Source organism: Amphibalanus amphitrite, unplaced genomic scaffold (assembly GCF_019059575.1).
Source record: "Amphibalanus amphitrite isolate SeventyFive unplaced genomic scaffold, NRLGWU_Aamphi_draft 000238F_arrow, whole genome shotgun sequence".
NCBI lineage: Eukaryota > Metazoa > Arthropoda > Thecostraca > Balanomorpha > Balanidae > Amphibalanus > Amphibalanus amphitrite.
This window is the reverse complement of record NW_024881733.1, coordinates 18,433-45,441: the sequence shown is the minus strand read 5'-3', so window position 1 is coordinate 45,441 and position 27,009 is coordinate 18,433. Positions and strand designations below refer to the sequence as shown.

Below are 27,009 nucleotides of genomic sequence, written 5' to 3'. Positions count from 1 at the left end.
AGGACTCTATGTTGCTATATGAGGGCAAGGCTTTCAAATCCTTACAATAACTGCTAAAGTCCTGAGCTTTCCTTTAGGTAAGTACGGCCTAGGAGAGCTCTACACTGGCTTTAGAGACTACGTAGATACCTGAGGGCCTATTTAGGTCCCCCAAGCCCATGCCAGTCACTGAGAGTCCAATGCGTTCACTGATGGCCAATACCTTCCGCCTTTGAAGCGCGCAACACTGGCCTCTACTCCTCAAGAACGTCAATTTTAGAGGCCGCCACGTCGGTGTCAATAGGGTTCTGCTCCTCGGTTTTCGAGTCCTTATACAATCTGAACCTTTGTTTTGCAGTTTAAAGCAAACCTCTTCCAATAAAATTGTTAAGTTTCTTTGTACTCAAGAAAAACAGCAATTTTCGTCGATTTCGGGCGCTGCGGTGGGGGGGGTGGCATCCTGGTAATTTCTGGCGTTGCGGTGGCATCCCCTTGAATGCCACCCTGGATCCGCCAGTGATGTTTTGTGTTTTGGGTCGGACCCCCCCAATCCCAAAACCGTGGCGGAGCCCCTGCCGAAGGCAATGCCTTAGGAGAGATTACAGGCAATGGTAAGTCAAATATTTTTAGGTTAAGTGGTTGTGTATCTGGCTTCAGGCCGAAGGCCTGAAGCCTGATGCATAACCACTTAACCTAAAAATATTTGACTTACCATTGCTTGCAATCTATTCATGCAAGTAACTTTTTCCTTATCCCCCGGTAGGCAAACATCAGTAGGTAAGGTTAGGTAAGGTTAGGTTAGGTTAGGTTAGGCTAGGTTAGGTTAGGTTACGTTGAAATTGTAGACGAAAAAATGTCCGGACGAAAAAACGCACAGACGAAAAAATATACGAACGAAAAAATGTCCGGACGAAAAAATGTACAGACGAAAAAATGTACAGACGAAAAAATGCACAGACGAAAAAATGTACAGACGAAAAAATGCGAGACGAAAAAAAGTCGGACGAAAATCTGCGGACGAAAAATTGTCCGACGAAAATCTGCTGGACGAAAAACCGTCATGGAATCCATCCACACAGTGCCGGTGTAATAGAAAAAATGAAAGATGCAAGGGTTCCTGTAAATGGGCGGGGAAAATCCTAACCCATAAAAATATGACGTCAAAAATATCAAGGACAGGGAGACAAGATTCGCGTTTACATAGCATTTTTGACGAGGCTCTAGCTCGTTTATTTGGCGATAATGTCGATGCAGTGATCTTCAAATAATGAGAGGGGATTATTTTGTAAATTGTTTAGCACCATTGACATCTTTTGCAACATCACGGACGGAGATATAGCTTGCAACAAACCCTATATAAACGCGTCTAAGGAGTGACACGTGTAGTTTCACAAGCAAGACACAAGAAAAGAAAATGCATCTTTATATCCTTGAGAATTTTACTGTCCGATAAATGGAACAAACATTATCAATATATGCTTTCGTTTTTTGTAAGCATTTCGTTTCAGTCGCCTACAAGTGGGAAGGCCTACATTGCATAAACATAAAGACATAGGGGAAAGTGGGGTAAGACGGGCACCTTAACTTTGGAGCCATTTTTCGGCCGGTTAGAAACATCATAGAAACGGGAAACTGAGTGAAAACCTTTTACAGACATTTTACTTCCATTTGCCAGAAGATGAGACTTAGACCTGACTCAACAAATAAACTGCAGCTATTTTTGCAAAACCTTGCAAAAACCCATCTTACCCCACTCCATGGGGTAAGACGGTCACATGGGTAGGGCAAGACGGCCAGCTTCTTTCACCGACCAGCACAGCTCGCAGCAAATGCCCGAGATTAGCCGCATTGATACAGTCGCTCGTTGGTCTCAAGTGCTTCGGAAATGGCAGTATACGAGATTCGTGCAGAAGGCGTATACTCGTATATAGGCCCTAGTTCAGAAGCCATGTAGAGCCGTTTTTCACATTCATTATTCGAGAATAAACTGTGCCGAAGGAATATTGCTAACATGTCTGTGAGTATCGGAATCGAACATATTCTTATCAGAAATGCTTCTTTTTTCCTACAGCAACAAAAATATTTTTACCATTACAGACCCATCGGATTCATAGTTGCCCGTCTTACCCCAAACTCAATGTCAGAAGTTCAGCACGATTTTTCTCTGTGGACAATTTGATGCAGACAAAGCAAATCCGCGGTGAATGAACACTGGAGGCATATGAGTGTGCCACAAGTGATTGCCAGTTTTTAACTCTATAGTGCTGCACACAAAAGCTTGCACAATACATTATGAATGTTTTCAATGAAATGAGTGTTTTAAAGAAATCAAAATAAAAGATTATTGACCGAACACAAATTCACCAGACTTCAATGGCGGTGTGTAGTGGGAAAGGCTATTCTGGTCCTAATTTTTCTCGCTCGTAGCGCTATTGGTTTGGTCTGCAGAGGGGGTGCCCGTCTTACCTACCTTGACCGTCTTACCCCACTTTCCCCTAGTGTAATAAATAACAAGTGAAGACACTTCGATTATTTTGTGTAATGCGTTTTCTTCTGCCGGAAGTGCTCTTTCAGAAAATTAACGATATCTGATGACGATTGATGACGTTTTCGTCATTGTAGTGCAAAAGTTTCATCCCTGTAGTGAAAACTTCTTATCCAAGAAACTACTATCCAAGCTTATAGTTATATAAGTGTTGGTTTTAACAGCTAATTCACTTTTATTTACGACAAAACACTGAAAATAAATCCCTCTACACGCAACTTGAAATGTAATACCACTTAGGTAAACATAATGAGAAGACCAAAAACCTATTTTTACTACATATCTTTATAAGCTAAGAATGTCTTCTTTATGCCACAATGGGTATAGCGTATGAACACTGGACAGGCACCAATGCATACATAGCTCGCAATACCTAAAAATTCATGCTCTCTTATCAGGCATATCGTTCGGAAGCTGTGTAAATGCCGACGCAGTGTTAAAATGGGCCAAACAGCTATTCATCAACTGGGCATTTCACCGGGCTGAAACGCATCGATGTCCCCTGATTTTGCATATTATATTTATAATGCATTCAATAGGAACAATGAACATGTGATGAATCTCATTCATTTCGCGCAATAAAAAGCATAGGTTCTCAAGTCAAAGTGAAGGAAAAGACCGATCAAAATGACTCGTATAATACAGACTTTGTTTGAATACACTACACTTTTGGGGCTGGTACTGTTATGGTGTCCTCTATTTTTTGAATATTTTCATACCGGTTCTGTCACATTGCATTCAGTAAGCGACCATACATGCAATAAAAACAGTGGGTTCTCGAGAGTAACGTTACGGAATAGAGTGAATGCTGATACGATGTTCAACATGTTGGGGCGCACTTAGATCGAGAAGGACTTTCATAGGGCTGTGGCACATCGATGTCCTCTGATTTTAAATATTTTCACGCATTTTATAAGAAAATATGATTATTTTCTTTCATTAACCCGCGCCGTGCTGGGGGGGGCGTTTTTACGCCCCCCCCCCCCTCAGGTTTTTCGCGAATATCTCAAAAACGGCGGCGCGCAGCGCCGCCGTTTTTGGTACACGTGTTCCTACATCATTTCCGCACATGTTGTGAAAATTTCAGACCTAGGCCGTTCAAGGTCAGGTCACCAGGTCACGTCAAGTGACCTTACCTCAGAAAAAGTTCAAAGGCTCGCTATAGCTACACCGACTGAACGATCACTTTGAAACTTTCAGCGATTGATATGAGTAACAGTATGTATAAAATGTATATCTCGGATTTTTATATCTGTGACCTAAGGTCAGGTCAATTTTGCGACCTCTCCATTATAAGTCAATGGGAGAAAATTGAAATGCGCCTCTTTTGGACGAATATCGTTCAAAACGCTCTCAAACATCGGTTCATAGGTAAACATGACACACTGAATAGGAAAAATGCACCTGTGACCCCTCTGTGTGCCCCTGAGGTCATCTCAGGTCATGAACGGTCGCCAGCAGTTTTTTGGCTATAACTTTTGATAGAGACGTGCTAGAGCGGTGAAAACACGTCAGATGTGTTCAGCTCGACGATACGGATCGACTGATATGCAACATGACCCTTTTCGGTCAGGTCATGACCTTGACCTGAGGTCAAATTTTCAAAATGACCTTTCAAGGTCAACAAATAGTTCATTCGACGCGTCTCGACGAGAGGAACACGATGCTGGCAAAAGTAATGTCATGGCGCTTATGAGTCAAAAGTTATTGACGAAAAAACGTTTTTCGTAAAAATGTTCGGAACACGCATTCTCGGGTAAACACCACGGCTCAGTTAACTAATGTATTAATCTATGCACATCGGCTCATTACACGCTAATACCCTGGTTGCCCATCAGGCCGGACCACCTGTCCGTGAGCCCATCCCAGAGCTCCTCTGGGCGAGCCAACCGCTCCGCCCCGAGCTCCACCCGCCGAGCCACCCGCTCAGCGACTGCCGCCGCCGGCGATGCGCCGCATTATATAGGGGGGCTGGGCGCCCGCCGACCAATCAGCGGCCGCCACGTCACCTACGTCACTGGCCGGCCGAGACTGCAGGCTGCAGCGTCGGCGCACGCTGCCGGCGGCCGATACGAACGGCCGCCGCTCCCCAACAAAAACGGCTATTTTTGGAGTTTTTGCCCTCTGGAGGCTAAACCGTTGACCTGAGGTCAAATCTGAGAACATTACTCAGAAAGGTCTGTAAAAGGGCTATCGAATGCGCTTTTCCGCGGCGCTGTAGCTCTATCGGTTCCCGAGATAGCCGTTGGCAGTTTCCAAAATGTTGAAATAGTCAACATTTTACCTTTGGTGACCTCTGGTGACCTGACCTTTGACCTGACCCAAAAAATGACCGAAGTGTTTTCGTCCTTATTTTTGACACTCTTTCGATTGCCGCTTACCGCGTGTCGCTACGTGGCCCAGGAGCCGAGTTAGACGGGGGGGGGCGTGAAAACGCCCCCCCCCCCCCCCCAGCACTCGGCGGAAAGTTCAGGCCACCAGCACGGCGCGGGTTAAATGCAATAAAAAGCATGGGTTCTCGAGTCCATGTCAGTCAAAGGTCCGATCAAAATGGGTAATGTTTTAGGGACGTTGTCAAAATACCCTACACTTTTAGGAGCCGGTGGTCATATGATGTCCTCTGTTTTTGAATATTTTCATACCGGTTCTGTCACATTGCATTCAGTAAGCGACCAAACGGCAAACATGCAATAAAAACAGTGGGTTCTCGAGAGTAACGTTACGGAATAGAGTGAATGCTGATACGATGTTTAACATGTTGGGGCGCACTTAGATCGAGAAGGACTTTCATAGGGCTGTGGCACATCGATGTCCTCTGATTTTAAATATTTTCACGCATTTTATAAGAAAATATGATTATTTTCTTTCATTAAATGCAATAAAAAGCATGGGTTCTCGAGTCCATGTCAGTCAAAGGTCCGATCAAAATGGGTAATGTTTTAGGGACGTTGTCAAAATACCCTACACTTTTAGGAGCCGGTGGTCATATGATGTCCTCTGTTTTTGAATATTTTCATACCAGTTCTGTCACATTGCATTCAGTAAGCGACCAAACATGCAATAAAAACAGTGGGTTCTCGAGAGTAACGTTACGGAATTGAGTGAATGCTGATACGATGTTCAACATGTTGGGGCGCACTTAGATCGAGAAGGACTTTCATCGGGCTGTGGCACATCGATGTCCTCTGATTTTAAATATTTTCACGCATTTTATAAGAAAAGATGATTATTTTCTTTCATTAAATGCAATAAAAAACATGGGTTCTCGAGTCCATGTCAATCAAAGGACCGATCAAAATGGGTTATGTTATAGAGACGTTGTCAAAATACCCTACACCTTTAGGAGCCGGTGGTCTTATGATGTCCTCTGTTTTTGAATATTTTCATACCGGTTCTGTCACATTGCATTCAGTAAGCGACCATACATGCAATAAAAACAGTGGGTTCTCGAGAGTAACGTTACGGAATAGAGTGAATGCTGATACGATGTTTAACATGTTGGAGCGCACTTAGATCGAGGACTTTCATCGGGCTGTGGCACATCGATGTCCTCTGATTTTAAATATTTTCACGCATTTTATAAGAAAATATGATTATTTTCTTTCATTAAATGCAATAAAAAGCATGGGTTCTCGAGTCCATGTCAGTCAAAGGTCCGATCAAAATGGGTAATGTTTTAGGAACGTTGTCAAAATACCCTACACTTTTAGGAGCCGGTGGTCATATGATGTCCTCTGTTTTTGAATATTTTCATACCAGTTCAGTCACATTGCATTCAGTAAGCGACCAAACATGCAATAAAAACAGTGGGTTCTCGAGAGTAACGTTACGGAATAGAGTGAATGCTGATACGATGTTCAACATGTTGGGGCGCACTTAGATCGAGAAGGACTTTCATCGGGCTGTGGCACATCGATGTCCTCTGATTTTAAATATTTTCACGCATTTTATAAGAAAGGATGATTATTTTCTTTCATTAAATGCAATAAAAAACATGGGTTCTCGAGTCTATGTCAATCAGAGGACCGATCAAAATGGGTTATGTTTTAGAGACGTTGTCAAAATACCCTACACCTTTAGGAGCCGGTGGTCTTATGATGTCCTCTGTTTTTGAATATTTTCATACCGGTTCTGTCACATTGCATTCAGTAAGCGACCATACATGCAATAAAAACAGTGGGTTCTCGAGAGTAACGTTACGGAATAGAGTGAATGCTGATACGATGTTTAACATGTTGGAGCGCACTTAGATCGAGGAGGACTTTCATCGGGCTGTGGCACATCGATGTCCTCTGATTTTAAATATTTTCACGCATTTTATAAGAAAATATGATTATTTTCTTTCATTAAATGCAATAAAAAACATGGGTTCTCGAGTCCATGTCAGTCAAAGGACCGATCAAAATGGGTAATGTTTTAGAGACGTTGTCAAAATACCCTACACTTTTAGGAGCCGGTGGTCTTATGATGTCCTCTGTTTTTGAATATTTTCATACCGGTTCTGTTACATTGCATTCAGTAAGCGACCATACATGCAATAAAAACAGTGGGTTCTCGAGAGTAACGTTACGGAATAGAGTGAATGCTGATACGATGTTTAACATGTTGGGGCGCACTTAGATCGAGAAGGACTTTCATAGGGCTGTGGCACATCGATGTCCTCTGATTTTAAATATTTTCACGCATTTTATAAGAAAATATGATTATTTTCTTTCATTAAATGCAATAAAAAACATGGGTTCTCGAGTCCATGTCAATCAAAGGACCGATCAAAATGGGTAATGTTTTAGGGACGTTGTCAAAATACCCTACACTTTTAGGAGCCGGTGGTCTTATGATGTCCTCTGTTTTTGAATATTTTCATACCGGTTCTGTCACATTGCATTCAGTAAGCGACCATACATGCAATAAAAACAGTGGGTTCTCGAGAGTAACGTTACGGAATAGAGTGAATGCTGATACGATGTTCAACATGTTGGGGCGCACTTAGATCGAGAAGGACTTTCATCGGGCTGTGGCACATCGATGTCCTCTGATTTTAAATATTTTCACGCATTTTATAAGAAAGGATGATTATTTTCTTTCATTAAATGCAATAAAAAACATGGGTTCTCGAGTCCATGTCAATCAAAGGACCGAACAAAATGAGTAATGTTTTAGGGACGTTGTCAAAATACCCTACACTTTTAGGAGCCGGTGGTCTTATGATGTCCTCTGTTTTTGAATATTTTCATACCGGTTCTGTCACATTGCATTCAGTAAGCGACCATACATGCAATAAAAACAGTGGGTTCTCGAGAGTAACGTTACGGAATAGAGTGAATGCTGATACGATGTTCAACATGTTGGGGCGCACTTAGATCGAGAAGGACTTTCATCGGGCTGTGGCACATCGATGTCCTCTGATTTTGTGTCTACCAAGGCATTCTGTAAGAAACTGGGATTATTTACCTTCGTTTAGTGGAATAAAAAACGTGGGTTTTCATGTCTAAGTCAATTAAAAAATCCATCATGACGGGGCATGGAAGACGATGATGTAGGCCGAGGATAGCGTTCAATGATTTAGGAAGTGACGTTTTATGACGTTTTATTACGTCATACTGCAGCGTGAGTAGCTACATAGCCCACTCCCAGGTGAAGAAAAGTTGTTACATGAGTTTGCATTATAAATTGGAGAAGTGTCTTCACTTGTTATTTATTACACTATGATAAAGAATAGATTGGACAGCCCAATGTAAAAACCGCTCGCTAGATACGTAAAGTGGTCAGGCGACTAACGACAGTCCACATCATAGACTCGCTTATGCCTTGCCAGGTAAAAAAGAGCATCTTTGGCGGACTGGTACGAGTTTTTGGATCCGAGTTATATGCCATGAAGCCTCTCAAATGCGCGATTGGACCTTTCTCTTTTTGAAGACCAGGGTCTTTAGTCGCTGACATGCCTATGACAGCCTGCAGGACCCCTCCAAAGAGGACACTGCACTCCAGGTCGTAATTTTATGGCGATGAGGAAAATGATATTTTACACGCGTCAGTCAGAATATCCGCATGAAAGTGAGAAGCATGGGACTTTCCGAACCGATTCAAATGACTTTCAATTCATACAATTCCAGAATGTGTTGATGCAGAAATGGCCGATGGCAGCTTATTGGATCCATTGTTTGGCGATACTCATGCGGTCTCAAGTTTGCATGTAGTGCTCACGTATGACGCTCAAAATGAGAGATTCCGAGGAGATATTATGGTACTCGACACCATACAACTCCTGTTCAATCTCTCCCCCTTCCTCTCCCCCACCCCCACCCCACCAGCAATGGTATCCCTCGCCGGCCGAGGGGGGCGGGTGCCACCCCCATAGGGGTTTTCGCGATAGCTCCGAACACTCTGGCGATAGAGAGCTGAAACTTGGCATACCTGACCTTTAATTCAAGCCGGATCTTTTGACACCAACCGCATTTTCAGGTCAGGTCAGGTCACTGACTTATGACGTCATAAGTGAACCTCTGCACGGTCTTCAGATGTCGCAGCTTCGCAGCGCCCTCACTGTCAGAGGAGCTTTCACGGGGAAATGAAACTTGCAAACTCTACCTACCTATCCATGAGTCTCACAACTTGAATATCTCGGATTTTTGTCTTAACCCTCGCCCTGGCAGGGCATTTTTCGTAACACGGCCTGGCAGGGGGGGGGGGGTCGATGCGACCCCCCTCGCGATTGGCTCCTATGGCACCTAGAAACACCAAATTTGGTAGGTAGTTGGGTCCCCTGGAGTTCTCGGCGCAATATATAATATTTTCATGAAAAATGTGCTTGGCCTATAGGTAAATAAAACGGTAGTAACGATAGATCCAGTAGCGAAGCTGTTAAAATCTAGCCTATGTTAGCCCGCGCCGGGCTGGGGGCGTCTGTTTGAACCCCCCCCCCCCCCCCCTGTGGTTTTGGCACACGTGTTCGTGCATCTTTTCCGCACATGTTGTTCAATTTCAGACCCAGGTCGCCTAAGGTCAGGTCACCAGGTCACGCCAAGTGACCTCACCTCAGAAAAAAAATAGGTACGAATGCTCGTCATAGCTACACCGACTGAACGATTGCCTTGAAACTTTCAGCGATTGATAAAAGTAAGATTATCTATAAAATGTTTATCTCGGAATTTTGATATCGGTGACCTAAGGTCAGGTCAATTTTGCGGCCTCTCCATTACCTATAAGTCAATGGGAGAAAATTGAAAAGCGTCTGTTTTGCACGAAAGCTATTCCAGACACTCTCAAACATCGAAATGTAGGTAACAATGACACACTGAACCGGAAATGGTAACTGTGACCCCTCATTATGTCCCCGAGGTCATCTCAGGTCACGAACAGAATCTAACAGTTTTTCGCTAATAACTTCTAATAGAGGCGTGCTAGAGCGATGAAAATGCCTTAGATGTGTTCGACTCGACGTTGCAGATCGACTGATATGCAGCATGACCTTTTCTGGTCAGGTCATGACCTTGACCTGAGGTCAAATTATAGTTTATTCGACGCGTCTCGACGAGAGGAACACGATGCTGGCAAAAGTAATGTCATGGCTCTTTTGAGTCAAAAGGTATTGCCGAAAAAAAAAGTTTTCGTAAAAACGGCTATTTTTAGTGTTTGCCCTCTGGAGGCTAAACCGTTGACCTGAGGTCAGATCTGAATTCAATACTCAGAAAGGTCTGTAAAAGGGCTATCGAATGCGCTTTTCCGCGGCGCTGTAGCTCTATCGGTTCCCCAGATAGCCGTCGGTAGTTTCCAAAATGTTGAAATAGTCAACATTTTACCTTTGGTGACCTCTGGTGACCTGACTTTTGACGTGACCCAAAAAATGACCGAGTGTTTTCGTCCTTATTTTGGACGTTCTTTCGATTGCCGCTTACCGCGTGTCGTTACGTGGCTCAAGAGCCGAGTTAGAAGTACCCCTTATTCGCGCTGCGGAGCAAGCGTGTCACCCTAGTCAGCCTGCTGGCGGTAGGAGGCCGCGCCAGCCTCAGTGCGTTGACCTCCCCTCCCCCTCCCCCTCCCGCGGCGCCGGCCGGGGTCGGGTGGCCGCCGCACCTGCCGGAGTCGGAGTCGGAGTCGGAGTCGGCCGCACCTGTTCGCCGGGGGATCTCCGCTCTGGCGCGCACGCCGCACCGCCGATCCCGGCGTGCTTACATACCACCGCCACCGGGCACACGGGGACACTCCGGCCGGTATACTATTAAATGCCGCCACAGCAGCGGACTCTGGAGCCATGGCAGAGTGGCATCACCAGGAGTTTGGACAGATTTGACAAGTCTTCCAATGTGTTCAAAGGGCCTTTTTCAGATAAACCTGCGCCCGCTTTGAAGTCTTCCTCGCCGTGGTGGGGTTGAGGGGAGCGTATTTGGTCACACTGCAGGCTATCTCAGAATGTCGGGCAAGAAATGTCACAGAAAAGCAATAGATAGCTCGTGCTATAAGATCTTCCGGACGTATAAAAGTCACCTTTCCATCAGGTCATTGCTGTGGTCACTGGAATTCGCCAACACTAGAATTATCGCAAACGATTTATGCCCAATTTTAACATTTTTCCATAAACCGACGCATAACCCTGGAACAAATTAAGCTGAAGTGTGTCCCTGAAGTACCCGAACATGTACATTTTTGTACATTTTGTATTTTCTTGCTTAAGTACAATTGCGCTCGATTCTAATGATATACAAGTATCGCACATTTATAAGACGTCCCTTAGCTATCGAGCTTGCAGACTGCTTTTGGTGACCGGTCACGACTTGAGTCAATTATTATCCGCAGTCAGCAAAGAGCAGTCTTTTTTGGTTTTTAGCCTAAGCCATCAAAAGGCAATCATGGTGAATCAAGTGCTGTTCTCAACTTCGTAAACGTACTTTCGGCATGGTTCTTGCTGGAGAGCTCCAGCAGACAATCTGCAAGGAGGTAGGAGTAACCAAAGCGCAGTTATATCACCGAGCGAAGCCAGAGAGAGCAAGAGATAACCTGGTTGACAAACCTGCGCGTGGCCAAAAAGAGAGCATGCATCAGTCGTCATGCTGATGGTTGTCATGGCATGGTCAATAGACGTCACTGATCTATAAAAACTAGCTAAACGGCAGATCAGGGATAGCTACAGGACATAATTTTACTTTTCAGTTTTCACCATTACCCATCTCCGACAAAATTTTGGAACTTGTGTTTTTTTTTGTAATTAAAAATGGCAAAGCTAATGGAAGAGCAGCGCAAATCACTGTAACTCCGCAAAAAAAAATCATAATATATACAAAAAAAAATGAAGCAACTCGTGGTCTAACGAAGGTGTTCTGTTCCTCAAACAAGGCGCGTTATGCCAGTGTATGCCGTGCCAGATGGCGACAACGTCCCAACAGCGGAGAAGGCCAGGCACAAATCGAAAACAAAGTGTGAGACATTGTGAGCCACACGCCCACGCAGGCCTGTTTCAGGATGCACCGCTGGCGTCCAGGCGCCCTCGGCCCCCGGCTGGCGCGTTCCGGTGCTCCCTGCCCCGGCAGCGCGCTGGTCCCACGGACAGCCTCGCTTTCCCACGGTGTTTCCGGCGGACAGCGGGCGCCGGAAACGGCGCCGGAAGTGACTCCTTCCGCGGCTGCCCAGACGCACCTGGACGGATCCACCGCTGTTACGGGTGGTGTTACGGACAGATCCCCACACATGTACTCGTTACATTCCGTAGTCCGTACCTTAAAAACAAACACCATTTGGAGCATATTTGGAGTGCTCATAGGTGAGCTGTACATGTATTGGACATGTATGTGTGTATTTGCATTGGACACCATAATGAACCGACTCCGACAGCTATTTAAAGTGACCATCCCATTCCCACCTTAACATTAGATTTGAGTTGAGATAACCAAATTGTTAGCCAAATTGGTGGCCATGGCCTGCAAATACCGGTTTAGCCACTAAGAGCGTCTAGAAATGCCTCAATACCGAGCTATTTTATTTCGAAGTCTGCATTTTTCGGATTCTAAATGGCTAATGCGTTTGAATGCCCCCTTAGAATTTGTGACGTCAGCGCATCACGTCAGATTTTCAAATATTATACGAAAATCTTTCGCACAACATGGTGGACGGTGGTATAGGTATACATACTGCCTTGCGCGCAACATATGCCGCATTTTTAGTATGCAAAATTATTGCTTCCAAATGACATGCTCGGAACAGCGGAGGCTTTAAAAAAAATAAAGTGTAATATCTTGAGAACCGGTGAATATTTTTCGGTGATATTTGGTAGAAAATAATTTTTGCTCTTTCTGAACCACGGTCAATCACTTTTATGAAGATGGGACGGTCCCTATAAAGCCAACTATCGCTGCCGGCCCAGGTGTCGGTGATTGGGAGCCGTCTGGGAGATGGAGCCGTCGGTAAACACCAGTCAATCAATCACCTCAGCACACGGCGGAGCCGTGCCTAGGCACGTGCCCAGCTGACCAATCAACGGTCTCCGGCTCCGCCCCCCGGTTGGCTCCGACCAATGAGCGGCGACTGGCCCGGCACGCCGCTCGTCTCGGTCACAGGCTGTGGCAGCGTGCCGGGCGGCAGGTGGCGGCTCGGACCGGGAGACTGGTAATGGGTCCCCGCGTGACTCGGCTGGTCCCGACTCGCCACCCGCTGAGTCAGTCGAGTGGGGGACTCCGAGTCGTGAGCAGTGCTACAGGGGCTCCCGGCTGACGCAGAGCACGTGCAGGTCGTGAAAAAAAAAACGAGGCTTCAGTGCAGCTGGAAATCTGCCAGCAGTCCTGCTGGAGATTGAGAAACGCCGAAGGCTTCTGACAAATGTGAGTAGCTTTAGAAGGTGGAGCTCGTTATAAAAACCAAGACACTGACAAGTTACAATTAACCGCTAAGGTATACCTACATTGATTGATTATTATTTCTGGTGATCGTCTCCAACAGCCTGCCACGTGTAATCGCTTCTTTTTTATGCCCGGCCTCCCATGTCACCTTCTACCCTCCCCTATCATCCCTTTCCCTCCCCAACCCCTCGCCAGGTCCTCCGTCCCCTGCTCAGCAGTGCCGGGACTCCAGCCGGCCATGGGAGCCGCCTCTGGGAAGGTCTGTCGGTCTCCACAAACTGCGGCCTTGGTGTTACGCGGCTTGATGTTACCTGACACCATTGGTTTCCAGGAAGTAGGAACACATCCACAAGCTTCGACGCTCTAACATGGGAGAGTGTTCGAGTTTGCTGATGTTTCCATGGATACCCAACACAACGGTACCAGTGGCGTCAGGTAGCGTCAAACCATGAAACGGGACCCTTGGTTTTACGCGGCTTACGAGACTCGACAGCCGGGAACGGATCTATTACACCTCACCGGGCGGCGCCGAAATAATAAACAACTACTCAAATGGTATCTTATACCTAAAGCAGGGCATTTTAGGAGTTGAAAATGTCTTAACTTTTGAAAATGCGATTTTGATTGGACGTAAGTACCTACAACTCTGAACTTCCTAAGATGCCTATGACACCAGCTCGAGTGACCAAAGTTGTGAAAGCCTTATTTGTACCTACATACGGCAAACAACCATGGCATATGATTTGAACTGTAGGTATAAGGACAGACTGAAATGATAATCACTATCAGCAGTCACTCACCGGTAGCCGTCCGTCCAGGACACGCCTGGAAGACTGCAGCGCAGGCCACCAGACTAACGTCGAGACGTGGCGCTCTCAGAGACTTCAATGTAACACTGCACGATAGCATGCGTAGAGCGGCTTACAGGGACTGCAATATAGAACAACACAGTAGCACCGACGTATGGGAGACTGCAACGTAACACCACACGCTAACACCAGTTTCTATAGAGACTGCAGTACCGCCGCTGTAGTAACACCAGGCTCCTGGAGACTGCAATACGACACCACACGCTAACACCACAGTCCCTGTCCGCTCTCAGCTAATTTGGGGCGTTTGTGACGTCCGAAAGAACCTGTCATCCGGTGAATATGTCCGAGTTTGGGTTTGACGTTTTTTTTTTTTTGCATATCTGTCCATTACTTCCTTCCGCTTATCTTTGTCAACACATTTTTACATCTTGACAGCTTTCCGCATCAAAGTATTGGTAAATGTGCTCTAATATGCATGTTTTACGTAGTTCACTTCTCTGTATTCATACATTAGATAACCACACTCCTTATTTGGTTTATTCGCCAGCGCAATCCGGCAGCCCTGGCGCCGTATCCGGAGCCCGCTCCGTCTGCTGCCGGGTCTCCGCAGCTGACCGACCTACCGGACCAGTACAGATCCATGGAGAACTCCCCGAGCCAGTACGGAGCCGTGGGGAGCCCACGGAGCCATCCGCAGGCTGCTCTGGATGAGACCGCCGGCCACCAGCCGCCCACCACAGCGCCGGACGAGGCGGGCAGAGGAAGACGTAAGTGACGTCACTGGAATGCAGCCAAGCCCTGCTGGTCCCTGTTGTGAATTGCCAGACGGAGCCAGACGGAGCCCCCCTAGCACATTCTTTTACATTCCAGTATCCTAACATGATAAGCTCTGTTGTCATTCTCTTGTGTCCATCTATTTATGCACGCTGTGCGGCCCGTCTGCTGTATCTAACTGTTGAGTCCGTCTGTTGTGGTCGACTGCCCAGTCCTGTTGTAGTCGACTGCGCACTGCGTCTCTGCGCCGGGGCACTGCCCTCCCCCTCCCCCTCCCCTCCCCCTCCCCCTCTCCCTTCCGGTGGTAGGTTCCGCCCTACAGTTTTATTACAGCAGTCTTCACTCGTTAATAGAGCACACCCAGGCGGCACGGCGACCCGTTAAACGGACACGCTTCGTGGCCGGCGGGGGTGCATCATACGGAACTAAACGCAGGGTCGAGGGTGGAACCGGGACTAGATAGCGGACTTATATTGAGCTGAATCCTACCAAAGGCTGGTCAGCGCAGACAGGTTGGCTTGAATTTGATGCTATTTGGCTTTATTTTAACGCAACCGTAACTCTCTCAGAAAACTGGAGCAGGCAATGAAAGATCCGAAACATACGCAGGTAGCCGGTGTCCGATTTTACAGCCGATTCAGCCTCAGTATGACGCGTTATTGCTGGAGTCGGGGCGTGCCCTTCTGACGGCGCTCAGTCAGCGCGTGCCTGGTGGCAGCGTCGGCGGCAGGTGACCGAGGGTCTGCTTCCACCGTCTGGGGGCCGGGCTGGGGTAGCTAGTGATTAGCTAGTACCGCCCAAGCCGCGGGCAGCTGCTCAGCAGGGCAGGTGCCGGCGGACCACCCACTTCCGGCCCTCCGAGGGGGGGAGGCAGCATGTGCCAGCACCGTCCACCCAGGGAGTGAGCCCCGACCAAGGCCAGAGCCGGCCCAGTTTCTCACGCTCCCCCCCCCCTCACCCGGGCCACTAGGATGGCGCCGTGCGGCTCCCAGAGGACGCCTCTTTGTTTGTCAGCTGGCGCTCAAAGCCAGACACTGTTTTGTATTGTACTTCACGCCATTAAGTACACCTAGATGAATTGTGGCTGCTCTGTGCTCAGAAACCACCGAGTTTAAAAAGAGATGGCACATTGGATCGGCGTAGGTACACAAACATGCGATAGGAACATGTACAGAGTATTGCATACGCTTTTACGGCATGGTCAAGTCCCATGTGGCAAAGGCAGGGCTCACGCCATTAGCCGTATAACTCGCTCTGTGAGTAGATGCTGTCGGCCCGTGCCCCATCAGCCGTATAGCTCACCCTGTGAGCAGCTCCTGACCGCCTCGTGCCGCACCGGACGCACCACCGCCGTGTGACAATTACCCTCCACCGCCTCCACTCCTCCAGGGACAGGTGCTGCCGTGTTATAATTGCCGACCGGCGCTCCTACCAGCCGCCCGGAAGTGGGGGGAGGGGGGAGGGGGAGGACCAGCCGCGCCGTGACGACCACCTTCCGGGCCGGAGGAGACCGCGTGGGAGCGGGCAGGGGAGGGGAGGCGTGCCGTGCCAGCGAACAGCGGGCATTCGGGAAACGCGTCAAATGACCTAAAATCGCCCGAATTAGTGCTACTGTGAATCTTAGAGGTTAAGATCAGTGTTTTATAGGAAATATCTGGTCGACTTGTGCGGTGCTACGAATTTGTTTCTTACGCATCTGGTCCGTTTCCCCTGTTGTCCCCTGTTTTCAATATTAGCAATGCACTAGTCCCCTGTACGCGCTGTTTCCCGACCACTTGTGCTTAACTTGTCACCGTATCGTCATATTCACGCCTCCCAACCCACTTTGTGCCGCACCCTGTTATCACATTGCACTTCGTGTCGAACCCCTATTGTGCACTGCACCGTGCCCCAACTCTGCACTGCATTCCACCGCTGTGCACTGGTCCCTTTCTGCACTTCTTTATGCACTGCTTGCAGCACTTAGCATGGTTGGTACGGCGTGTGGCGGCGGGCAGCATCTTCCTCTCAAAGGTGGCTAAAGGCGCCCCCACGCACCTCGCACGACCTCAAACAAGACGGTGAGTCCTCGGTTCAGCTGCTTGCATAGTAAAAACTATTCAAACAATTCTGAACAACCTATAAATGAGAGGCGCGCTTTTAGATAAAATGTGCATCTGACTTGCATTGTTATCACCTCTCCCTCTGACATCTGCCCGTATCTGACCCCAGGGACCTGTGATCTCTCCCTCTGACATCTGCCCGTATCTGACCCCAGGGACCTGTGACCTTCCCTCTGACTTCTGCCCGTATCTGACCCCAGGGACCTGTGATCTCTCCCTCTGACATCTGCCCGTGTCTGACCCCAGGGACCTGTGATCTCTCCCTCTGACATCTGCCCGTATCTGACCCCAGGGACCTGTGATCTCTCCCTCTGACATCTGCCCGTATCTGACCCCAGGGACCTGTGACCTTCCCTCTGACCTTCCCTGCCTGACCTTGAACCACTCTGACCTCTTCCCTCTGCTCCAGGACCCTGCCATCTGCCGTCTGACCTCAATTAATCTCACCTGCAGGTAACTCAACCCTCTGTGACCTCCCTCCGTCTCTGACCTCAGGTCACGGCGGTGTGAACCAGCTGGGTGGCGTGTTCGTCAACGGCCGGCCGCTGCCCGACATGGTCCGCCACAAGATCGTCGAGCTGGCGCACAACGGCGTCCGCGCCTGTGACATCAGCCGCCAGCTGCGGGTCAGCCACGGCTGCGTCAGCAAGATACTCAGCAGGTGAGTGAGAGACGCTGTAAGATACTCAGCAGGTGGGGGACAGACACTGTAAGATACTCAGCAGGTGGGGGCAGGAGGACAGACGCTGTAAGATACTCAGCAGGTGGGCAGATAGAGACGCTGTGATAGATACTCAACAGGTAACTCAGACGGTAACAGATACTCAGCAGATAATGCGAGATGCATCAGCATACACAAATGTCAGGTCTTATTTTAAACGTTAGATAATCCGTGCTCCTGTTTTATATTCTCTGCCCAAAACCCTGCGTGGTGTCTCGCAGTTTTTCATCAACAGTCTTTCCTACTAAAAGAAAATCGCTGACCTCCCGTTATTGGCGACAGGTTTTTCGAGACAGGAAGTTTCAAGGCGGGTGTCATCGGGGGCAGCAAGCCCAAGGTGGCGACGCCGCACGTGGTGGACGCCATCGCCAAATACAAGCGCGAGAACCCGACCATGTTCGCGTGGGAGATCCGCGACCGGCTGCTGCTGGAGGGAGTCTGCAGCCAGGAAAGCGTACCGAGCGTGTCCAGCGTCAACAGGTACGGCAGACTGCAAACTGTAGCACAGCACAGCAGAACAGGGAGTAGCATTACATGGCAGTGCAGGGCAGTCAGCACGCCATTATGTGCCAGTAGTCCTGCTATAACCCGTCATTGCTTTGTGGCGGTATTTTCCATTATTGGGGCTAAGCCGTTCCTGTTAACTGAGCTCGGAATATGCAACATAGGTGTTTGGCTTTGAAGCGTGTCAAATTTGTCTTCTTGCGTTACATGTACGTTTTGTTTACGCTCAATTTACTCGACGTTTCACTGACCTCCGCCGTAACCCCGCTGTACCCCCTCCCTCAGGATAGTCGGTACCCTCCCGTGACCCCTCTGTACCTCTCCAACAGGATAGTCCGTAACCGCGCCGCGGACGCGTGCCGCGCTGACCGGGACCGGCCGGTCGGTCAGACCACCTCGGTCATAACCCACGCGCCGCCGCCGGTCCAGAGGAGCGGGCACAGCATCAGCGGACTGCTGGGGCTGGGCACCACCGACACAAACGGGAACACGCTGAGAAAACGGCCCAGAGAACAGGGTGAGGAGTGAGGACGCAGCGGGACGCAGGGACAGACAAAGGCCGGGTACTGGGCAGACGAGTCGGAATCATGTTAGGCACTCATTATGTCCGTCTCTCCTCGAATTTCGTCCATAAATATCATCGATATCAACGCGAATCAGCGCCGTTTCGATTCTGGTGTGGTGTTTTTGTGATTGTTCACACGGCACGTGTATGTCTGGCTCCGCATGCTGATTGATACGTCTGTTCCCTCAGACGCCCGAGAGATGACGTCATCACCAGGTGACGAGGGAGCTAAACGTCAGAGTCTCCAGCAGCCCGGATACCCGGCCGACCCGACCGGCTACCCGGCGGTGAGCTAGCGGAGTTAACGTACACCTTTAGTGGTGTACCCCCCTAGTAGCATACCAAAGGCGTTACTATTTTGATAGGTTTGCGTGTTTGGCCTGATAAGGAAGGCATAATGTGATCCAAGATCCTTCAAACACCTATCAACTATTGCACTATGAGAAAAAAAAAACAAAAATCCGACGCCCCTCTTCGGGAGACCATAACAGAGCAACTAGGAAAATGAACACTTAAGGCCTGGCTACACTATGCGTTTTCTGCGTGCGTTTTTTGCGAGTTTGCGTGATTCGCGGAATATCGTTCTAGAAAGAAACGACATTACGTTTTTGTTTTATGTTTTTCATATAAACTTTTAATTAACATTAACGTTTTATTAACTTTTATATAAATATTAAAGAAGTTTAATTAATAATAATCTTTTTTCTAGAACGATATTACGCAAAACCCGCAAACACGCAAAAAACGCACGCAGAAAACGCATAGTGTAGCCAGGCCTTTAGAGACGCTTCGATGCTGCAACCTTAACCCTATTCCTGGCAGGGGGGGGGGAAAGTTTGCAATCACGCCAGAGCTAGAGTTTTTGACCGATCAATTTCTTCTCTTCAGGCTTTAGTTAGGGTACCAGTATGTGCAATTTGTATATCTCGGAATTTTGATATCGGTGACCTAAGGTCAGGTCAGTTTCGCGACCTCCCCATTATAAGTCAATGGGGGAAAAATCAACTCCCTGTTTTTACCACTAAAACGGGTCGGAATGGCCCCATATACCATAAATGACTTCATATACGATCAACCTTCATTACCTTGAGGTTTGTTTTGCTGCTGGGCAGCTGTGAGGTCATGTGACGTCATCAAAGGTCACCAAAGGTTTTTGGCCAATAACTCCGTACAGGAACAAGATACAGACGCGTGGATGGTCTCATTGTGTTCAGCTCGTCAAGACGCATCGAATGATATATATGACGACCTCGAGGTCACGTGACCTGAGGTCAACCTTTGACCTTGACCTTTCGAGGTCAACATATATATCATTCGATGCGGATTGACGAGAGGATCACGATGATGCCCTTAGTTTGTTCCTATCTTGACTAATTCGAAAGTTATTCGAGAAAAACTCTCCATATCTAGCGCCGCCATTTTGACTTTTTCGACCCCTGTGACGTCATCTTTGACCTGACCTGAAAATGACCTGAGTAAAAAATTTAGATCTTGACCGTGCGTATCCGATGCCGTTTACCGTTTTTCGCTGCGATGTGTAGTTTTTTAGATCTGAAGGGGGGCCGAATCGGCCCCCCCCCCGCCAGTTTCTTGTCCCGGCGGAGCCCGCCAGGAATAGGGTTAAAGTGTGTTATTTCTTCATATAATTCACTTGATTGTACGTTTTATCTATGAACTCATTTCTATCTCCGCAGACTATGTTCGGTCGCCCATCGTGGCCCGGCGCGGAGTACCCCTGCGCCGTGTCGACAGACGTGGCGATCGGTGCGCCACTGCTCGTCGACAGGGACGAACTCGGCGCGACGCTCCACCCCAACGGTACGGACCGGGCTGGGAGCTCCGCTCAGACGGTACGGACCGGGCTGGGAGCTCCGCTCAGACGGTACGGACCGGGCTGGGAGCTCCGCCCAGACGGTACGGACCGGGCTGGGAGCTCCGCTCAGACGGTACGGACCGGGCTGGGAGCTCCGCTCAGACGGTACGGACCGGGCTGGGAGCTCCGCTCAGACGGTACGGACCGGGCTGGGAGCTCCGCTCAGACGGTACGGACCGGGCTGGGAGCTCCGCTCAGACGGTACGGACCGGGCTGGGAGCTCCGCTCAGACGGTACGGACCGGGCTGGGAGCTCCGCTCAGACGGTACGGACCGGGCTGGGAGCTCCGCTCAGACGGTACGGACCGGGCTGGGAGCTCCGCTCAAACGGTACGGACCGTGCTGGGAGCTCCGCTCAGACGGTACGGACCGGGCTGGGAGCTCCGCTCAGACGGTACGGACCGGGCTGGGAGCTCCGCTCAGACGGTACGGACCGGGCTGGGAGCTCCGCTCAGACGGTACGGACCGGGCTGGGAGCTCCGCTCAGACGGTACGGACCGGGCTGGGAGCTCCGCTCAGACGGTACGGACCGGGCTGGGAGCTCCGCTCAGACGGTACGGACCGGGCTGGGAGCTCCGTTCAAAGCTCTTTCCTGCCGTACAGAGGGAAAGCACGATTACGCTAGGGTGACCACTGACCTGACGTTATGAGCCTGACGTAATGACCTGACGTAATGACGTATTGGCCTGACGTAATAACGAAATAACCTGATGAAATGACGTAATGACCTGAGGTTATCGTATTCGCCTTTGCAGGGCAGGTTTTATTAATACAATATCGATGTATTTTGTTTGAACCTCTTGCCTTCAGACATCTTTGATGCATTGTATGAAGTGATCAGAGCGACTTTTCTGGGAAATACATGGGATGATACATGGGAAATACATGGGAAATACATGGGTTTTATTTCACCGCCTGTTTGGGGCCGATCGGTACTTGCCATGAGATTTCCGGGCAGCGTAGCAATGCTTCCACTTGGGTTGGCATTCTAGTTGTGCGCAATTTAAGACTGCAGTTGACAGCCTCGCCGTGCCTCAGGCTCCCCGGTATGCCTGCCTCCGCTGGCGACTCCGAGCGCTCCGCTGGAGGAGCAGTGGACGACAGCAGCGCCCCTGGCGGGGACCGCCGACAACTACCTCCACCACGGTGGGTAGCGAGAGCTTAACTACATAATTAACAGCGTAATTACTGTCTACAGCCAAACGAGGGCCATCGATATCGGTCTCGGGCGCACACACACCGAGCTACCGTGTGATTCACAGGGATTATGGGATAAAAACGGAATCCATTTTCGTTGCCATTATCCCACTATTCAGCTGAGCGCCTGCACAGGTGGCGCTGGAGGTCCTTGTCGCACTGAAAGCCCGTGTCACACCGGTCGGCCACTAAGGGCACGTTTCTGCACTCTGTTCACAGGTGGCAGCACTGCGGGACTCACCGCGCTCACCCCTCTGCCCGCCCCCAGCACTCTCTCCTGCGCTCCCTCTCCTCTAACTCCGGCCGCTCCGGCCCACTCCGTCTGCTCCAGTCCGGTGTCGAGTTACTCGGCCGACCGGCCGTCTGACACACCCTCCCCGTCCAGTGGGTATCGCTCCGGGCCCTCTCCCCAGCGCTCCGCACTCTCCCCGGAGCACTCCGCACTCTCCCCTCACGGCCACTCTCCCCCGCCCCATGTCCCAGCCGGCTGGTGGCCGGCGCACAGCGGACTGGTGACGTCATCACAGACCAGTGACGTCACGCGAGACGGTGAGTGACGAACCAATCGGCACGAGCCTACGGGTCTGTTCCAGTCGCACTTCCTAACACCTCTAAACTTCTGCAAGATTGCTTCCCTGTTCCAGTGGCAGCTCTAGCCCCTACAAATCCAAGGAGGGCCCTGCTGCAGCCTCCTCTATCTTGCTCTGTGGAAGAGTTTAGAGGTGTTAGGAAGTGCAGCTTTAACAGACCCTACGTCACTATGTTCCGGTTACGTGGGGTGGTTCTAAAGGGAACTGAGCCGGGCCTCTGCAGTCGTGGGCCTATGAATTGCTATTCCCTGTGCTGAGCAATGAGCGGTGAACGAAGGTATAGCTAAATCTGTGAGGAAAAACCCTGGATAGGTTTGTCTTTGAAGTTTGAGCAAATCCCGGATGTCGCTCTATTCAGGTGCCGCCGTGGCTCTCGTCGACTACAGCGCCGCTTACGGGTATCCACAGAACTACAGCTTCCACCCTAGCCCACCAGGCAGCTTCATCAGCATATAGCGTTTCAAGGTAAGCGAAATGTGGAAGCGAAATGTAAATGTGGAAGCCAAAAATGTATGTATCGTAATTTATCAACAAAATAGGAAACACATGAGCACGCTCACTGGGAGTTACGTGCTGACTTCAAAAAGATGTTTCGTAATCGTAACACGGCAAATGCCCGCGTTCATCGTGTTGTCTCCCAGCTCATTTACAGCTGAACTATCTGTTCTGTTACAGAGTGTAGCTGAAATATGGTCTGCGCCGCTTGGATTGGAGAACGAGCACAGTCATCTGTACATACGGAAACTGCGAACTCCCCTGACCTCTGGCAAGCTCTATCCGAGCCTGAACACTGCAATACTCTGAGTGAAAATATACCAAAGTGTTGTGATTTGTGAATCCCCTCCATTTCATGTGCACAAATGTATAACCCGTCGACCGTAGAATGATCAGTGAATAGGCTTGTTCATTTCAGCTCCGACTATCGGCTGCGGAGTACTCGGTAGTTCCAGATGTCGGCTGTTGAGTACTCAGTAGCTCCGACTATCGGTTGCCCAGTAGCTCTGACATGCTACATCAGTAGCTCTGACACGCTCAGAGTAAATCTGAACGTGGGTGGAAGTACAGACAATGCGCATGTGGGCATCGGTCGTCAATTGCAGCACCTTAGAACTCACTGTGCAATCTGCATTCACGCTACAGCGTCTGATTAGGTACTGTACGCGTACCGTCATCGTGAGCTGTTTCCCGGCACTTACCGGGGTCGGATATGTGACTCAATACATGCTGCACCCCTAATAATGGGCTATCTGGGTTGGAGTCGGAGTCAGAGTCAGAATCTGTCAGAGGCGACAGCTCTGACCAGAGTCGGCGTCGGAGTTGGAATCCATTTGGGAAACCAGAGCCGGAGTCACAGTCGCGGTCACCAAAAATCCGTCGACTCCGCAGCGCTGCCTAATCACATTGCCCCCAAAAAATGGTAAATAACTTTTAAAAATACCCATCTCCAATTCGAGGGTTTTTTGGACCAAAATTGTGCAAGGAATCCGATGGTGTGGTCCTCAAAATTTGAAAAAAAAAATCCATTTTGGAGATAGCACCTAATTTTTAGAAAAAAATTGCTATGCATTATAGTCAAATAAATTGAAAAAAATAATTATTCAATTTTTGTAACAACACTAGAATGTGTCGAACATGAATAAGCCATATGTTTTAGCTGAAATGATGCTATATCTGTGATATATCTAGGGCATATATCAAGGAGTGCGTAAACAAAAAATGAGCCTGATCGGACTTGTCAGCCGACGGCCAGAGCCTGAATTGTGAACAAGCAAAAATGCCGAAAATTTTTACTGTGACCTGACCTGTGACGTCATCGATAACCTCGAGGTCAATAAAAATAGGTTTCGCTCGACAGTTTTTCCAGGGCTATCAGACACCGTTTAAATTTTGAAGACCGGCCCAGAAGTAGTTTCGGAGAGAGGAGGGGGCTCAGGAGAGCCCCCCCCCCCAGTCACACACGTAATGGAAAATACCACAGTCATGCGCGAGCTAAGCAGAAGTTAGGTATGCCAAGTTTCAGTTGTGTACCCCAGCGTGTTTTGAGCTATTGCGAAAAATCCTATAAGGCGCCACCCGCCCCAACTCCCCCTCCCCAGTCCTCGGCCGGCGAGGGTTAATGTACTAGCCTCATGTACATGTATGCCCAGATATAGTACCATTTCAGCTAAAATATATCATAACTTCATGTTCGACACATTCTTCAACTTATTTGACTAACTATGAGTATTCATGACAACTACTTTTTTTTAAATAGGTGCTATCTCCAAAATGGAAAGTTTTCAGATTTCGAGGAACACACCATCGGATTTCTCGTAAAATTTTGTTCCAGAAATGAATAAAATCTGAGATGGGTATTTTTAAAAAGTTATTTGCTGTCTTTTGGGGCAATGTGTAATACCAGTCAGAGCCATCTGGGCCGGCCGGTCGCCCGACTCGCCGGCATGTTCAGCTGACCACGCCGTGACCGGTGCACACAGGACAGCGCAGCCGACCACGTCAGTAGGCGGAACTATGGTCAAGCGTGCCCATTTTTGGGAACGCATTTTCGTTCCCATGTTTGGGAACGATGAACTCAAATATAGGAACGCCATGTAGGCATTATTTAACCCTCGCCGGACCTATTCGTTTTCTACATACGCGCCGGCCGAGGGGGGGGGGGGTAAGAGCCCCCCTCGCCGTTTCGCCCCTGGTGGAGCTAGCGCGTTGCGGAAAAAACGAGCGTGTGCGCCGTTACGAGACGCAGAGATTGGTACCCGATTTTAAGGTCCTAGGTCAACCGGTGACCTCTGAGTTCAGGTCAAGTGCCGCAAGGCACGGTTCAGTTTTTGGTGAATAACTTCGCATAAAACGGCCGCAGAGCCGCGATTTTGGCAGCATCGTGTTCGCCTCGCTCAGGCGCGTCGAATGATATACTTTTTGTCCGGGCAGGTCAACTTGGGGTGTTGACCACAGGTCAAGGTCAGGTCAGCACCCCCAGGTCACGAAGTTGGTCGAAAGAGGTCATGTCGCATATCATTCGATTCGGCTGGTCTTTCTGAGTCCAATGGTGGCTTTCCCAACTCGCCAGCTCAATATGACCAAGAGTTATTGACGAAAAACGAATATGACCTTGATGACGTCATAAATGACGTCACGCAAGGTCAACATTGCAAAAGTGACGCATCTAACCTTGCAAGGAGTGCATCAAATCACGATTCTGTGTGCTTGAGATAGTTGGAGATCGTTCCCGGCGCCAGAATAGCAGTTTTCATTTTTCCCCATTGACTAATAATGGTGAGGTCACGAAAATGACCTGACCTCATATGACCTTAATTGGTTGACCTTCCAGGTCAGGTCAATGACCCAAAGTCGGGAAAATCGGGACCTGTTAGAAAGTCGTAAAGTGTGGCTGCTAAGGGGTTTTTCGGGGTGCTGATCACGAATATCGTGTTAGTTTTGATCACAGATGATGTCTTGAAGCATTTAGACCAGGTCGGGTCAGGTCAGGTCAGGTCAACCAGTAGGCGTCGTGACGGGTATTCGTAGTACGTGTCAACCGCCTCTGACAGCTTCCTAACATGTTACGAAGTCACCAAAACTACTTCGTAAATGTTCAAATGGTTGCTAAATTCGAATTCAGCTCCAAAAACTAGCCTAGAAACATGTAAAACTCGAAAAAGTGACCCGAGGTCACCCGAGGTCACCAAAGGTCAATGACCTGACCTGACCTTCAGGTGACCTTTACACACACGGGAGTAACATCAAATCACATGTTTGAACGTTTGAAACCACGAAAAGCTTGCAAACACGCGGCTAGTGCGAGCCGACATACGCGAAATCGCTATTCCGGCCAAACATGGTCTCGGAAAAGAGGTCACAGGTCAAAGGTCATTTGGGTCAGGGTCATGAAATTTTCAGGGTAGGTGTAAAATTGATCAATGCGAGGGTACTGAAAGTTTCGTCGCGATCGGCCGCTTTTTACGCGAGTTATTCGCGAAAAACCATGGGGGGTCCATCCGACCCCCCCCCCTACACATGCGAGGGTTAAGCCACTAATAGGCAACCATGGTGAATCAACTCCCGTTCTCAGCTTTGTAAACGGACTTTCGGCATGGTTTTTGCTGGAGAGCTTCAGCAGCTCATCTGCAAGCAGTTAGGATTGAGCAAAGCGCAATTATATCAGCTAACGAAGCCAGAGAGAGCAAGAGATAAACCTGATTGACAAGCTTGGGCTCGGCCAAAAAGGGCCATGCACCAGTTGTCAAATAAGTGGTTGCTTGTCATAGACAACAAACGTCACCGATCTAGCTAAAAACTAGCTAAACAATAGATCAGGATTATATATGTTACAGGCAAAGTGAAAACTCGGGCATTTTGCAAAATGCCTAGGCAATTTGCAAAATGCCTGACCCGCCAGGCATTTTGCAAAATGCCCAGGCAGTTTGCAAACTGCCTGACCCACCAGGCATTTTGCAAACTGCCTAGGCATTTTACAAAATGCCTGACCCACCAGGCATTTTGCAAAAGGCCTGGGTCTTCATAT

General features: G+C 48.9%; 1 protein-coding gene across 1 annotated transcript; it reads left to right on the top strand.

The window, feature by feature from the left end:
• Nucleotides 1-13,171: 13,171 nt before the first annotated feature.
• LOC122386048 (paired box protein Pax-2-B-like) lies at nucleotides 13,172-23,726 on the top strand. The gene is made up of 11 exons (XM_043374827.1): nucleotides 13,172-13,332; nucleotides 14,710-14,929; nucleotides 17,534-17,699; nucleotides 18,042-18,239; nucleotides 18,593-18,780; nucleotides 19,018-19,115; nucleotides 20,523-20,646; nucleotides 21,739-21,846; nucleotides 22,117-22,446; nucleotides 22,846-22,952; nucleotides 23,163-23,726. Exons 2-10 carry the CDS (start codon nucleotides 14,803-14,805, stop codon nucleotides 22,941-22,943), a joined length of 1,437 nt encoding a protein of 478 aa, XP_043230762.1. The 5' UTR covers nucleotides 13,172-13,332; nucleotides 14,710-14,802; the 3' UTR covers nucleotides 22,944-22,952; nucleotides 23,163-23,726.
• Nucleotides 23,727-27,009: the final 3,283 nt, after the last annotated feature.